Source organism: Penicillium arizonense (assembly GCF_001773325.1).
Source record: "Penicillium arizonense strain CBS 141311 chromosome Unknown PENARI_contig011, whole genome shotgun sequence".
Lineage (NCBI taxonomy): Eukaryota > Fungi > Ascomycota > Eurotiomycetes > Eurotiales > Aspergillaceae > Penicillium > Penicillium arizonense.
The window spans coordinates 87,721-102,535 of record NW_019173288.1 but is presented as its reverse complement, the minus strand read 5'-3'; the positions used below and the strand labels follow the sequence as shown (position 1 = coordinate 102,535).

At 50.9% G+C, this 14,815-nt stretch overlaps 4 protein-coding genes across 4 annotated transcripts; 3 read left to right on the top strand and 1 right to left on the bottom strand.

Moving 5' to 3' along the window:
• Positions 1-328: 328 nt before the first annotated feature.
• Positions 329-2,518, top strand: PENARI_c011G01546 (DUF3405 domain-containing protein; the record flags this gene model as incomplete). Its single annotated transcript, XM_022632506.1, has 3 exons — positions 329-1,542; positions 1,597-2,309; positions 2,511-2,518. 3 exons carry the CDS (start codon positions 329-331, stop codon positions 2,516-2,518), a joined length of 1,935 nt encoding a protein of 644 aa, XP_022487546.1.
• A 1,424-nt stretch (positions 2,519-3,942) lies between these two features.
• Positions 3,943-6,550, bottom strand: PENARI_c011G08746 (F-box and WD domain protein; the record flags this gene model as incomplete). The annotated part of the gene is made up of 2 exons (XM_022632689.1): positions 3,943-6,203; positions 6,334-6,550. 2 exons carry the CDS (start codon positions 6,548-6,550, stop codon positions 3,943-3,945), a joined length of 2,478 nt encoding a protein of 825 aa, XP_022487468.1.
• Positions 6,551-8,110: 1,560 nt separating this feature from the next.
• On the top strand, positions 8,111-11,002 carry PENARI_c011G01804 (Rho family guanine nucleotide exchange factor CDC24; the record flags this gene model as incomplete). The annotated part of the gene is made up of 3 exons (XM_022632513.1): positions 8,111-9,085; positions 9,144-9,392; positions 9,452-11,002. The coding sequence occupies 3 exons, from the start codon at positions 8,111-8,113 to the stop codon at positions 11,000-11,002; spliced, it is 2,775 nt and encodes a 924-aa protein (XP_022487473.1).
• A 1,080-nt stretch (positions 11,003-12,082) lies between these two features.
• Positions 12,083-13,696, top strand: PENARI_c011G07317 (pyridoxal phosphate-dependent aminotransferase; the record flags this gene model as incomplete). The annotated part of the gene is made up of 4 exons (XM_022632650.1): positions 12,083-12,167; positions 12,214-12,689; positions 12,753-13,038; positions 13,095-13,696. The coding sequence occupies 4 exons, from the start codon at positions 12,083-12,085 to the stop codon at positions 13,694-13,696; spliced, it is 1,449 nt and encodes a 482-aa protein (XP_022487662.1).
• Between the last annotated feature and the right edge of the window lie 1,119 nt (positions 13,697-14,815).

Genomic DNA, 14,815 nt, shown 5'->3' with positions numbered 1-14,815 from the left:
CGTACCACGCCAACAGACGTTCCATCCTTGAAATCAATATCTGGTCTCAGCGAGGAATTACTCCGTCGTTCGTGGAAGATGTAGTCAACAGCACGTAGTGATGACATCGTAGGCACAAAGCCCTAGCCCGTACCAAAGTAAACCTTCAGACTCTGAGTGCTTGAGATCTCGATGGTTGAGCAGCCTATTTGCCCCCATCTCTTCGGCTTTTCTTAGACTCACGTACACGCTCTGGATTGTCAACACTTACACGGCCTATTGAACGTGGCCATCAAAGCATGCAGCTTTCGCTCTCTCCCTAGACCTGGACGCACCACTCGCAATAAAGATGTTCACGAGAGACCGAACACAGTATTCATTCCGACTCAGATCCAACACTGTCTTTCGGTCTCGTCGATGGATCTGGTTCCGCTGGTTAGGATATCTAACCTGTCTGGTCACCGTCTTGCGGGTCTACTCATATCTCGCACAACACCCAGAGACGAATCTGATTCGAGCTGCTTACGATTCCTTTTATCGACCAGGGATTCTTCTACCTGGTCAGTATCAGGAAAATGCTGCGTTCATACCTGCGAAGGATGAGGGGGAATATGAGAACCCGGATCTGGATGAGATGGGGGTGGTCCGTGACAGGAGGTTCGAGATCCAATTATCTTGGAAGTTAATTGACATGACGCTAATCTATGATATTACCTTCCTCAGAGACAAGCAGTTCTACCTCGGTGGTACCCTGACCCTGACCAGTATCAAATCCGTCAACGCCTCGCACCCAGTTCCATTCATCTACGACCCATACCCAGCATACAACAGTCGAAAATGGAAGAAGCAATACCATGGCAAGTTTCAGCCTTGCATAGGTCCTAGGGGCCATTTCCTCGACCGCAAACGACCAGAAGATATGGTCCAAGTCTACAAAGGCCAACAAACCGGATTCCCCGAACCACGATTCGGATCGCACGAGGCAATGGACTTGGACGGCGATGTGTGTACAGATCGCTACTCCCGCTTTGGAGCATATGGATTCGACGAAGATGGCGAGGACAAAGTACCTGGTTTCTCACGGCCACCTGCGGTACCGTGGAGCCAAGTTGATTGGTACGAGTTGCAATCTCTATGCCTGGAACGAAATTCTGGCAGGTATAAGTCGAGTGATGTGGTGAATGGTTCGATGCGGAGTCCGCTTTCTTTTGATCTTCCTAATACCCCTCACAAGACTTGGGAGTCGCCTCCTGTTACGGCTTCGAATGTGAAGCGGTTTCATCCTCGCACTGCGCTTTTGATTAGGGCTTGGAATGGGTTGATTTGGAAGCCGCATCATCGTGAATATCTCCGTGCTTTGATTATGGAGCTTTCTTTGCATTCTGGTGGGGAGTATCAGATCTTCCTCTTGATTCATGTTAAGGATGATGAGATGCCGATTTTCTCGGATACTAAGACGATGAATCGGCTTAAGAGTTCTATTCCGGAGGAATTTCGGAATATGGCTCTTTTCTTTAACAACAAACTTTTGGAGGCTTGGTATCCAAAGATAGAAGAACATAGGTGAGAAATACATTGACTGTGAAACCTTGGTTCTCTTGTTGACACGATAGACAGTCCCCAGCTTCAGCACCACCAACCACTGCAGATCTTCGCCCAGTTATATCCCAACTTCGACTACTACTGGCAACTTGAAATGGACGGTAGACACACCGGACATATCTACCACTTCCTCGAGCAATCAGTCTCATTCGCAAGAGACCAACCACGAAAATACCTCTGGGAACGAAACGCCTACTTCTACACCCCCGGCGCACACGGCAACTGGAGCGAATTCACCGCGATGGTCGGCAAAAGCCTGGAAGGCCTATCGAACAGAACAATCTGGGGCCCAATTTCCGGCACAGGAATCAGACCCCTAGGCCCGGACCCCCCAGTCCCGCACCCCGACTACGACAACTACACCTGGGGCGTCGGCGAAGAAGCAGACTTCATAACTTTCCTGCCCATCTTCAACCCAAAAGACACAGCATGGACATTCCCCGACAAAATCTGGAACTTCAAATACGGCAACGAAACCCCACGCCGTGCGGCAGTTATCACAATGGGTCGGTACTCCAAACGTCTCCTAGATTTGATCCATTACGCACAAGCGACGAAGGGACTCGGTCTTGCTTCCGAAATGACGGGTGCGTCGTGGTCGCTGTTCCATGGTCTAAAGGCTGTGTATGTTCCGCATCCTATCTATGCCGATGGCCAGTGGACGCCGCAGGAACTGGCGCGCATTTATAACCCCGGCACGCCGGAAAATATCAATGGGGGTCCGGATAGTATTTGGAACTTTTCTCATTTGTTTGACCATATTACTTATCGGCTTTCGTACATGTTTACTACGCATAGTGCGGAGGATTTGTACAGGCGCTGGTTAGGGTTTAGGACTGCCGAGCATGAGGGTGGGAAGACGGTAAGTCGTTCCTCGACTGTTTCTCTGCTTTTGGATGTATGTCATGCTGATGTGTGTTTTTATGCAGCCGTTTGAGGATCGCTTTGGGAGACATTGTTTCCCGTCAATGTTTCTTCATACAATCAAGAATACTGCTCATGGGATGGGGCCAGACAGGGCTGTTCCGTGATCTATTCGGAGTTGGTGAGCTTCGTCGCATATTGATTTTCTATTGCTTCTGGTGATATGGAGGTTGAAGACACGCTGGGGACATATTGATACTTTAATTTTTAACCAAGAGGAGGTGATTGCAATGTAAGAATGTCGATATTGACTGTAACGCCACAACATCGACATAAGCAGGACCCCAAAATGGACATGGTTAATCTGCTCAGGCTGTCCGTGAATTAAACAATAATAATGGGGATCAATCGAACCCTGACATGAATCTGAATCTGAACGTTCTTTCAATCAAATGGCCTCTTTGTCAACGAAGTGGTGTTATCGAGTTAAACCGGAGTTAGAACCTCAACCGAAGTCCTTATGGCCGACCTGCTCGCCTCCATCTGAGCAAATAAGCGGTGGTTTGGTGCGGACCCCTCCCCCTCCGTACCTGATGGCTGTGCCAAGTGCCCCCTGCGGGGGTCCAAGGCCATCATTTGGGAGGACGATGGTCGAGGGATGGGGTAAGGTAGTGAAAGATTTACCCCGGAGTGACCCAAATTTAGGCATCTTCCATAATAATTTCGGGGTGACTTTTTTTATTCTACTTTCCACACAGCTTGACTTCACTGCCTATTGCTCGTCCCTGGTTAACCAGTTCGATCCTCGTCTTGGTGTGTTGAGTGTAACAGCCTCGGGTCCACCAGTGGGACTTTATACTGCGCATTGGCCTCACCCGTCTCCCCGTCCACGGCCCGGCCCCGCCCATCAGCCTCAACCTGGAATCCCTTCTAGAAGTCCTTCTTGAGCATGGTGCACATCCAAATACCATAGACTCCAACTACGAGACACCAACACCACTAATGCGTGCATCTTCGGGACAGGATTTACCGATATAGAAATTTAGACTCTTGTAAACCTGTCATTAAAAGTTTTGGATTGATCACCCTGGGTGAATTCATGCAATGCTAGTAATAACTATTGATAGACTGCCACACTGGCGCCATGCAAGGTAAATATGGTAAGCAAATAGGAAACCGGAAAGATGGTAAAAGACACTTGAGGCATGTTTGAGGAATACATCATTAGATAGAGCAAGGGCCCGTCGCATGCATAGGAATTGGAAGGATATGGGCGAGTGGCAGAGAGAATAGGGATAATAGTTCGGGACACCCAGAAAAGCGAGAAGAGAAAAGCAAACATCATGCAGGATGCAAGTAAGAAGTCATCATTGAACAGTTGCACCATTCATGTTTCTCATCAGGGAGGGCATTGAGGGTTCGCGTCCAGCGCGGACGATAGAGAGATTCACCCAGGTAAAAGATAATCAGGCGCCGGTATTAAAATCTGTATAAGAATTATAGTCCCTGGAAAAACTGGCATGCCTCAATGAGTTCTTCGTCATCGCAGGCGAAATCCCATCCCACAATACGTGGGTCGACACTGGCGCAAATGATCTTTCGTGCATCGAACTGGAGTTTGAATACTCTCGCAGTGGGGGTTGGAATGATAGCTTGTCTCCGTGGGTGAACGTGGTGATGATGGTGGTGAGCGGGAGGTGGGTTGGGTGCCTGTCCGAGTGTACCAGCCGGAGGAGCTGCATTGGCATGGGCAACCTGGTTGTTCTGGTTGGCAGGTCCAGCTTGAGCTATATTGTTCCCGGTACCATTTTGTCCTGCCTGGGACGTGGGAAGTGTCATCAGAACCTGTGCTGCTTGCAGCTGTTGAGCCTGAGCCGCGACTGTAGTCCGTGCTACTTGGCTGAGGTTCCCACGAGCGGCGTTGGTAACGGCATCCGCTTGTCGCAGTTGGTGAGCCATTGTCCACCTTCCATCACGATCCTTATGCCAGATCAAGATAGTCTCGTCATAGGACCCGGATACGATGCGGGCCCAGCTGCTACCTCCACCACCAGGAGGGATCTTTGCCCCTAGAGCGGTGATATCGCGAGGGTCTCGGGACCCTGCAGTGTTGACTCGATGGCCGCTGCGCCGTTGTTCTCGAGCGCCCAGGTCAACAGACTCCCCGGCCTCTTGAGCGGCGAAGAACTCATTTTCCACTGCTTGCGCTTCTTGTCGCAGGGTTTCGTCGGCTCCGGGACGATCACCAAAGCCTGCTTGAAGGGTACGAACAAGATTGCTGTGACCGCGCAGACACGCCACCTCGGCCCCGGAAACATGATCATAGATGCGGACTGTGTTATCATTGCTGCCACTGATAATCCTTCGGCTGTCAAATTCAACGCACGCGATACCTTTCTCGTGGCCCATCAAAGTCTTCAAACAGGCCCCATTTCGAATGCTCCAGACCTTGATCAAGCGATCACCAGACGCGGTCACAATCTCATCGCCGTGGATTTGCATCGCATTGACCGCAGCTCCGTGTCCTTCTACGGTCATAAGCAGTGAGTAAGGCTGCAAAGCTTTGATTTGTCCATTGGCAATGCCAGCCTCAAGCATGTTTGGTGCAATGTCGGTGAGATCAATAATGTGCGAAGGGTAAGTTGCACCTCCGCCTCGGCAGATGCGTGGGTAATCTTTGTCATTCGGCAGAAGCTCCCTGCGGTTCCATACTTTAACGGTTCGGTCCTTGGAGCAGGTGACCAGGAACCGACGATCGAACTTCAGATTCAAGACCGAATCTGCGTGTGCTTTTGTGATCTGGTGAATTTTTTCTCCAGTCGAGAATTTCCATACAATGACAGTCTTGTCGCTGCTGCCAGAGATGATGACATCCTCCTCGGGGCTAGGATCGAATTGAAGACAGAGAACGGACTTTGCGTGGCCTATTAGCGGGGTGTGCCATAAGCGCTTTGTATCCAGATTCCAGACACGGACTGTCTTGTCTCGGCTCCCACTGACTAGCCATCTTCCTTCGAACTGGATCGCATAGACGCATTCTCGGTGTGCTTCCTCCGGGTGAGATGGATCGGGAAGCTGGAAATTGGTGTATCGGCCTTGGTGCCAATTCTTTTCGAGCCGCCTTCGCTGCTTATAGAGATGAGACCAGTTGACTTTGACACTTCCGTCAGGAGCACGCGTGAGGAGGGACGATTGCAGAGGTGGGTATAGCGATGAGGGGATTCGGAAAGAAGGGGTTGGCGGAGTGTGATTCGAGCTGGCCAGCGAAGGATCACTTTGGTCGTCATCCGTCATGTGGTGATCACCCTCATTATCGGCCACTGCGGGTGCAAAGTTGAGCCCAGCGTCTCTTTGTTCTTCAGTGCTTCGCGAAGAGAGCCACGTTGGCGGCACGCGCTTTTTGTGCTTAGGCTCCCCAATGTCTGGTTCGTTGTGTCGCAGGCGAGACTTTCGGGACTGGGGCGAGATGGGTTCGGAATGTTCCTGTTCGAAGGCACGAATAGCCCGCACATCCATGCGCCAGCCTTCGTTGATGTAGAGGAATCGCCATAGACCCGAATCCAGAATCCGTTCACGCCACGCGCGGGACGAAAGCGAGCAGTTCAGGAGCGTTTTGGGGTCGAGGTAGGAAAAGATCTCCCATGTGAGTTCGGGGGGAAGCTTGACAACGGGATCCATGTGGAGAATTGGATTGAGTCGTTCAACCACTGCGGCGATGCTTGAGGTACGTAGGGACCGTAGGAGACTGTACGCCAGCTCTGTGGGGGAGGAAACTTCGGTCAGCAGGAAGAACAAAGCGACCAGGAAGGCAAAGGCGACAAGCTGGAAATGCGCGCTTTACCGCTGTGGCAATAAGGGCACAGAAAAGTGAACACAAGAAATTCTCACCAGCTCTGCCGGCCTCGCTCTGAGCGAGCACCCAGTTCGGAAGCATCATAACATTGTCCGAACCCGGGTCCTTCTCTGCCTGGCTTCGGGTCTCATCGGAGTATCCTTCATCCAGCTTAAAAGTGGGCGACAGAGAAGGCGCAGGGAAGTCGGCGACGGTGGTCTGCAATCGCAGTGTCGGGGATGTTCGAGCATCAGGCATAGAATCGCCCTCCATTGACGGGGTTCCGAGGGGTTTGCGCCGTGGTGATGAGTCGAACACCGAGAGTGGTGGCTCTGCGCGAAACCTATAGCAGGAGACAGTTCACGAATAGCAGAGATAGAGGAAACGAGGGTTGTCCCCGAGAGGATGAATGTGAGAGAAAGGTTGAACGGGTTGGCCACTCTTTTGCATGTCACGTCACACCCACAGGATCCACATAGAAAGTAGATCTAATTATCAACACAGGTATATTTATACTAGTTATTGAAATCCAGACTCTCGAAATTACAAAACAAATACTTGTAAAATTATGAAGGCACAGGAATGGACATTGCTGCCCCTGGGTCACGTGGGTTTGGTCAAGTGTATAGAAGATGTCCAGCGCCAGTCAAGGATTAGTGTAAGTTAGATCTTAGATCTACAGTATTGCGGACAGGGGAATGAGGTACCTATTCTACTGTACTCCCCGGGCAATAAATCCGTAGTTTACAAGGAAGCCCATAGAGGCAGACTTTCTTTGCCTTTGAAGCTATTGAAGCCAACAGACAGCCTATTTCCGCCATACATTATAAAGCGTAATACATAGATTGTATGCCAGCCTGTACATGTATGTCTGTATGTCACATCATGGAATACTCCATACAGTAAAGTACACATTGCCAGCTGTCGAACTCCCCTCAATCTAACCTGCATAGCTAGGGCCTATGGCTAGGCCCTATGGCCATTAAGGCAGCATGCCCGTGATCCTCAGGAGTATCCATTGAAGATATATACAACAGACAACAGACAAACAGACAAGACATCCCCAGAATGTCCAAAATGTCCAACATGTCTGTCTATACTTATAACTCCAAGGTGTCAACTGCCCCTCTCCACATCCCACCGCCCGATGGAACACACGCTAAACCCCTTGGGGCAACTGAAGAGACTCCTTCGGCTCACCCTCTCTCCTTTCTTCGTTTCTACCATCAGCAGAACCGCCGTTTATCTGTTGTACTGGCTCTTGTCGCTTTGTTTCTTTGCCTCGATATTATCGTCCGATCGGGCCCTTGTTTCTGGTTCCCATATCCCCTTGGCGCCCCTTTTTCCCCTCGCCTCCCCCCGAGTCCTAGTGACTGGCCTTCCGAGGTGTTCCTCCGAACTTTCTTTCATCTCTGATCTGACTCGCTTGCCCGGCTGCAGCGATACTTCAGCTCGAATCTAAATACCCTATCGATTGGGGTTGGCTGCAGGTCGGAATATATCCCTCGAGCCCCTCCTTTTTCGCCAGAGAGTGACGGTGCCCCGAATTTGACATCTGAGTCCTCGGTTCATAAATATACATATATCTACCGGGTGCTTGTTCGAAACCGCTTCGCCGAATATACAACTCACGCGTTGATCGGAGAGCTAGTCGCCTTGGATTTCGAACCTGGACTGCGCCCACACCCACCCGGGGAATCCATGATTGTCATCTCCCATCTCCCGACGCTTGTCGCTCCCTCAGAACCAACCCATCGCGGGTCTGCTGTGCAGATTCAAAATTGAGACTGGCTGGTCTAACTCATATATACTTCACCCTCGAGGACATTCGATATGATCGATTCCGCAGCGATGAGCGGCGCGCCGGTCGCCGAGGATAACATCATCAATCGACGGGGTGGTGAATCGATCTACCAGAGCTGTGTCAATCTAAGGAGGAGACTATCTGAGGTCCCGAATTTTGAGTCATACCTGCAAGAGATGGATGACGATGATCGCATCAGAGGGAACACTGATCCGGTAGCATCGTTGTGGAACTGCCTTCGAAATGGCTATCCACTGTTGAGTATCTACAATGCCTCTGGTCCCGATGAGAAGCTGGAAATCAACCCGGAGAAGGTGACCGAAGGCAAGCGCCCTAAGGCTGCAACCTTCAAGTTCCTACAGGCCTGCTTGCAAGACCTGGCGTTCCCCCAGCAAGATTGCTTCTTGATCACTGATCTCTATGGCGAGAGCACAACAGGATTCATTAAAGTTATCAAGATGGTCAACCGTGTGGTGGACATCCTGGAGATGCAAGGTCAATTGAAGCAATCGGAAGCCACAGAAACACCTACGGGTGCTAAGGCGGCTGTTAAGCTCACCACACGGGAGCACATTCTGAAAGAGCTTCTGGAAACGGAGCGCGACTATGTCCATCACCTGCAAAATCTCCAAGCGCTTAAAAAGGAACTAGAGGAGACAGGTGCTTTGACTGGTGACGCGAGCCATCAGATTTTCCTCAACTTGAACAACTTGCTAGACTTTGCGCAACGATTCCTCATTCGTATGGAGCAACACTACGCGCTACCGGAAGAAATGCAGAACTGGGGTCAGCTATTCTTCTCGCACGAAGAAGCATTCCGGCAGTATGAACCTTTCATTGCCAACCAAATGCGTTGCGACGATGCCTGTATGAAGGAGTGGGATAAGATCAAGAGCGCGCCACGCTCCGTGGACCTGCAACAAATGGTTGCGCAGCCGAAGACGCTCAACGGGTTCTTCGTTAAACCCTTCCAGCGATTGACTCGCTACCCGCTCATGCTCTCGGTAAGTAGGCTCATTCGTCGCCCTTTCTGGATTGATGGCTAATGTGATTGCGTTATAGGAGCTACGCAAACAATTAGAAGACCCGCAACTTCAGGGCGATATCACCCATGCAATCGACACTATTCAAAATGTGCTTGACTTTGCGAATGAGGCAATTCACAAGGAGCATCTGGCTGCAGCCGTTGTTGATCTCTCTGAGCGCGTCGATGATTGGAAAGCATTGAAGATGGACTCCTTTGGAGACCTTCTTCGATTTGGCACGTTCCAAGTAGTCAAGGGGGACAGTGGCAAGGATAGCGAAAGAGAGGTATGCCATTTGCTTTAATCGTCTATCGTTATATGAAAACTTACTAACATGACTATCAGTATCACATCTATCTGTTTGAGCGAATTCTTCTATGCTGCAAAGACATCAACCCCAACAAGCAAAAGACAAAGCTCATGATGCAGAAGGACAAGCCGTCTCTCAACGCGAAAGGCAAGGCTCGTCTCCAGTTGAAGGGTCGGATATACATGGCCAACGTCACGGATATCGTCTGCCTTCAAAAGCCCGGCCTCTACCGTATTCAGATCTTCTGGAAGGGTGACCCCGGTGTTGTTGACAATTTCATCATCCGTTATTCGAACGAAGACACAATGCGCAATTGGTACAAGGACATTGACACCCAGCGAGCGATCCAAGCCGAGCGACGCAATCTTCGGAACACTGGTACCTCGGACAGCGAATTCACATACATGGAGGGTATGGCCCATATGCCCAACCCGTATCAACAGGAGTACGACACTGATGACGCCAACGGCAAAGACCCCTACTATTCTGAGTTCCCCATGAGCCGAAACGCATCTAGTACTAGCCTGAGAACCCGGTCCGCCACCGGTGGCAGCACCAACTCTGTTCCTCATCCGAATAGCCGATCGCGCTACACTGGAGGGACTGATCCGACACTCTCGGTGCACACTCAGTTCTCCGGCAATGGAAACATGTCCCCCAGTGATCGCGGAATGAACTCTTACTTCTCTCCCACGGAGACTCCATCTACCAGATCGAGTTCCCAGTCAGGATTTTCCTTCGGACGCCAGAATACCAATTCCACAACCCCATCGACTGTTTGGAATGAAGAGTCAAATAGATACACAGCGCCGGCCCTGTCTCGTGTAGCGTCACGGGAAGGTTCAACCTCTGGGGGATACTTCCCGCCACAGCCTAATGTTCGAGGTGCCCAGCGTCCGTCTTTGCCTCCCCTCTCGGGGTCCCAGGGACACTCTGCCAATGGCATGGCTCAGCGGATGCGGTCGGCTAGTAGTCCTGACATTCACCACCACAACAACGGACCTCCAGGATCTCAACGGTACATGGGAGTGCACACGATGCAGACCGTCGACAATGTCCCGGTGCCTCCGATCCCTGCGCACATGGCCAACATGAAAGCGCCAGTCAACCGAAGCCAGAACAGTTCGCCCACCAACAGTCAGCTCCCCATTCGTACCCAGCCACACATCCACACTACACATTTCAACGAACCAGAATACAACGAAGCACGCAACTCGGCGCAAATCTCCGATCATGCCACCTCGCCTCTGACCCAAGAGCCTGACGAAGGAGACTCATACATGCCCACCCAGCTCAAGGCCAAGGTCAACTTCGATGACAACTACGTGACACTGGTGATTGCAACCAACATCCTCTTCCGTTCGTTGACGGACCGCGTGGATGCCAAGCTGGCTCGCTTCACTGACCGATCTATCGGAAACAAAACCGTTCGATTGCGTTACCGCGACGAGGATGGAGATTTCGTCACAATCGATAGTGACGAGGCGGTTCAGCTCGCATTTATGGAGTGGCGTGAGCAACACCGGGACATGCTTGCCAAGGGCCTGATAGGAGAGATTCAGCTCTACTGTCAGGTGGTCGATTAGATGACTCTTTCTCGCGTCTTTCTCCCATTCGTCATGAAATAATACCCTATACTTTGCGAGGATCGTATCGATTCCTATTTCTAACAATTTGCATCGCCTGTGCTCCCATTCTGACCTTTTCCATCTGGGTTGGCTTGAGACTGCTGAGCAGCTGTTCATGGGGAGATACTTCTTTCTATCTCATCTCTGAGACTTCCGAGCCGCATGGCCGTGGCAGGCATTCGGACTGTCCCCACGAACATCTGCATAATGATTTGATTTACGGCACCCCTCCACCTCGCTATGACCTGCATCGTTTGAATTTGCGCTCTTTATGTGGAAGTTGACTGTTCTCTTCACCTGATCTCCATGTCCATGAACGTATGAAGCACTTTACGCGATGTATGCATATCGATTTGTACTTTCTGGCCTGCATTCTCACGAATTCTATAAAAGACTTTCCGTACTTGTTTACTGTTTACTCCCATCGGGATGCCGTAGCAGCCGGGTAGCCGAGACAGGGGAAGCTACATTTTAACACCATTGGACAAACCGCTTTTTAGACCGCCTATCGCAAACCGAAGAGAAGTTTATATCATCTCAACTTAAGCGTGTTTGCTTCAGTAAGTGCTTTTTATAGAAGACAAGATTCAACCTAGTCCACAACAGTTAAGCGTTTTATCAGGAAACCAGTCTAGGGCTGTTGAAAGATCGAATATTTAACCGGCAGAGTATAATCAAAGGGGTGTCAAAACTATTACTACGTCACTATACATAGGTAGCTATGCCTATATTCTACAGTTGTAGTGCAGGCTTCAGGGGAAGATCAACATGATAACAATAACAAAAGAAGGCTATTTGCCCATTTGCCCTGCGCTATTAATGGTCTGAGACGCGTGGAGGGTCTGGCATCCGAATGAGGGATTAATTGGTGTAAGAGTCGGTGATTCTGTCGAATCGTCGGGCAGGATTTGGCAGTGATATTTTTCACAAAACAGTGGGTTCAGCCGTCAGGCACAAACTTTCCCTCCTGCTTTTCTTCTTTTCTAGAAGGATATCACCACCTGCATCCCATCAAGCCCAAGTCACAAGCTGCCAAGAATGTCGTTCTCAGGCCGCCGCCTGAGCCTCCTCCGCCCCGCTGACAACCGCCGCTTCTCAGCGAGCAAGGAGCTGTCAACCAACGGTGCGTTCACCCCCTGACGAGATACAACTCTCCTAACTGTCAATAGAAATCCATTCCGAGACCCATCGCCAATTCCGCGCTGCCCACGAAGGCCACCGTCCCCACGCCGGCCTCGACGCCTCCCGTGCGTCCACCGGTGTCGTCTGGTGTACAGAGCGAGCCGCCGAGCATGGCTACGCCGAAGACCCCTCCGGCTGGGCCAACCTAGGCCAGGGAGCCCCCGAGGCCGACGATGAGATCGAAGGTAGCTTCCCGCGCCCGACGTCGATCCCCATCACCTCCGCTGCTCGGGAGTATGGTCCGACCGCCGGTATCAAGCCGTTGCGCGCGGCCGTTGCTCGTCTGTACAATGACCACTACCGTCAGGGCAAGGAGAGCCAGTACACCTGGGAGAATGTCTGCATTGTGCCTGGTGGTCGTGCGGGTTTGATCCGCATTGCTGCGATCTTGGGTAACTCGTACCTGTCGTTCCCCATTCCCGATTACTCTGCGTACTCGGAGATGTTGTCGCTGTTCAAGAACGTGAGTGGTTGAGCTTGGATACATAGCTTGTCTGGTGATACCTTTGCTAACGGTCTCTGGCAGATTGCTCCCATCCCCATTCCTCTCTCTCAAGAGGACCACTACCACATCCACCCCAACAAGATCGCCGAGGAAATCGCCCGTGGTACTCAGGTGCTGCTGACCTCCAACCCCCGTAACCCTACTGGCCACTTCGTGTCGCATGAGGAGCTGGTTGAGATTCAGGACCTTTGTCGTGACCGCGCAACTCTCATCCTGGACGAGTTCTACGGCGGATACAACTACACATCAGACTGCGATGGCTCAACCATCAGCGGTGCCGCAAACGTCATCGACGTCAACAAGGATGGTAAGCGCCCAATACCCCCAGAGTTGTATCCGCATGTCCACTAACCTGCCACCCAGACGTCCTCCTAATCGACGGTCTGACCAAGCGCTTCCGTCTCCCAGGCTGGCGTATTGCCTGGGTCGTCGGACCCAAGGAATTCGTCGACGCGCTAGGGTCCGCAGGCTCCTACCTAGACGGCGGAGCCAACGTGCCCTTCCAAGAAGCCGCCATCCCAATGCTCGAGCCGAACCTGGTGCGCGCGGAGATGAAAGCGCTGCAGACTCACTTCATCGAGAAGCGCGACTATGTCCTGAAGCGCCTGTACGATATCGGCTTCCGCGTGCAGGACGTACCGCAGGCGACCTTCTACATCTGGCTGGATCTGACCTCCCTCGACCCTCCTCTGCCCCCTCAGGCCAACATCTCCGACGGTCTGAATTTCTTCAACGCCCTCTTGAGCGAGAAGGTCATCGTCGTTCCTGGTATCTTTTTCGACTTGAACCCGGCTAAGCGTCGCGATCTCTTCGACAGCCCGTGTCACCACTTTGTGCGTTTGAGTTACGGTCCCAAGATGGATGTCTTGAAGATGGGTCTGGATGGTATTGAGCGTGTTATTAACCGTGCTCGTGAGGTTGTCCAGCCGAAGTGGGAGGATGAAGTTGCTGTTTCTGATGATTAGATGACATTTATGAGATGAGATTTGGCCGGACCTACAGTATAGTTTGTTTATGGAGAAGGCCTTGCTAGCGCGTGTAGCGTCATTGATCGTTGTCACTTTTTTGCTTGTATATATTCAGTAACTTAGGAGAGGATGAACAAATCGAGCTTGAAGTGATATCCCATCCCCATACAACCGTAGTCCCCTGTCCAGCATCGAACCATACTGCACCGGAGCACGAGCTATTCTTGCACGCGGTATCTGTATCAGACATGACAATGGCTTATATGCATATCCGCCAATTAACCCTTGTTCTACTCTACACGCGCATAATCTCATATCCAACTCATCGGCTCAGATATCACCCGCCAGGTACATGTACATCCCCCTTCTTGGCAGATAGCAATATCAAGTCGGCGTTGTCCGACACATGCCACCACAGAAATAGCCGAGCTACATGACCAACCCGCGTGTGAACCAAGGCGCTACAAAGATCCCTGCCAGATAGAGTATAAGTACATGTACAAGCATCGGTTCCAGCTTCAACGCGACCGGTACGAATGTCGTACCAACAATACAGACACTAACTTGACATCAACACTGAAACCAGTGCCCTGGGTCCCTGGGTCATTCAATCAGGAATGACGGACAGCTATATCTAGAATAGGATAACATAGTCCATACATATTTGTATACTGATCCGTCTTCGTTTAAAATTTCTTAAAGAGGTTTAGCGCTGTCTGGGGGATAGCCGTGGGCCAATTTTCCTTCTCATTCGAGTTAGACGGGAAGAGTGACATTTGCAAAGTTTGTGATTGGCGTTTGGGCTTGATTAATGTTTCCGGTACTTGGCGCGGTTCCACTTAAAACTTCAACCTGGATTCTCTACTTACAGACTTACTTACAGTGTTCCTGATACACTGATACACTTTGCGTACAGATCACAGCGATCTGCTTAACTTAACTCTATGCGGGAGTCGATACACGTCAATTTCAGGGGGCCGTTTGAGATCCCTAGTTAACATCTCTTTGTCTATAGTGCAGACAAGTGGACTCGATCTATACCTTTTACTACAGTATAACCGGTCTTTTAACTAGGTCACCGTTACAATATACTATGGGTACACTGTATATAGGTGT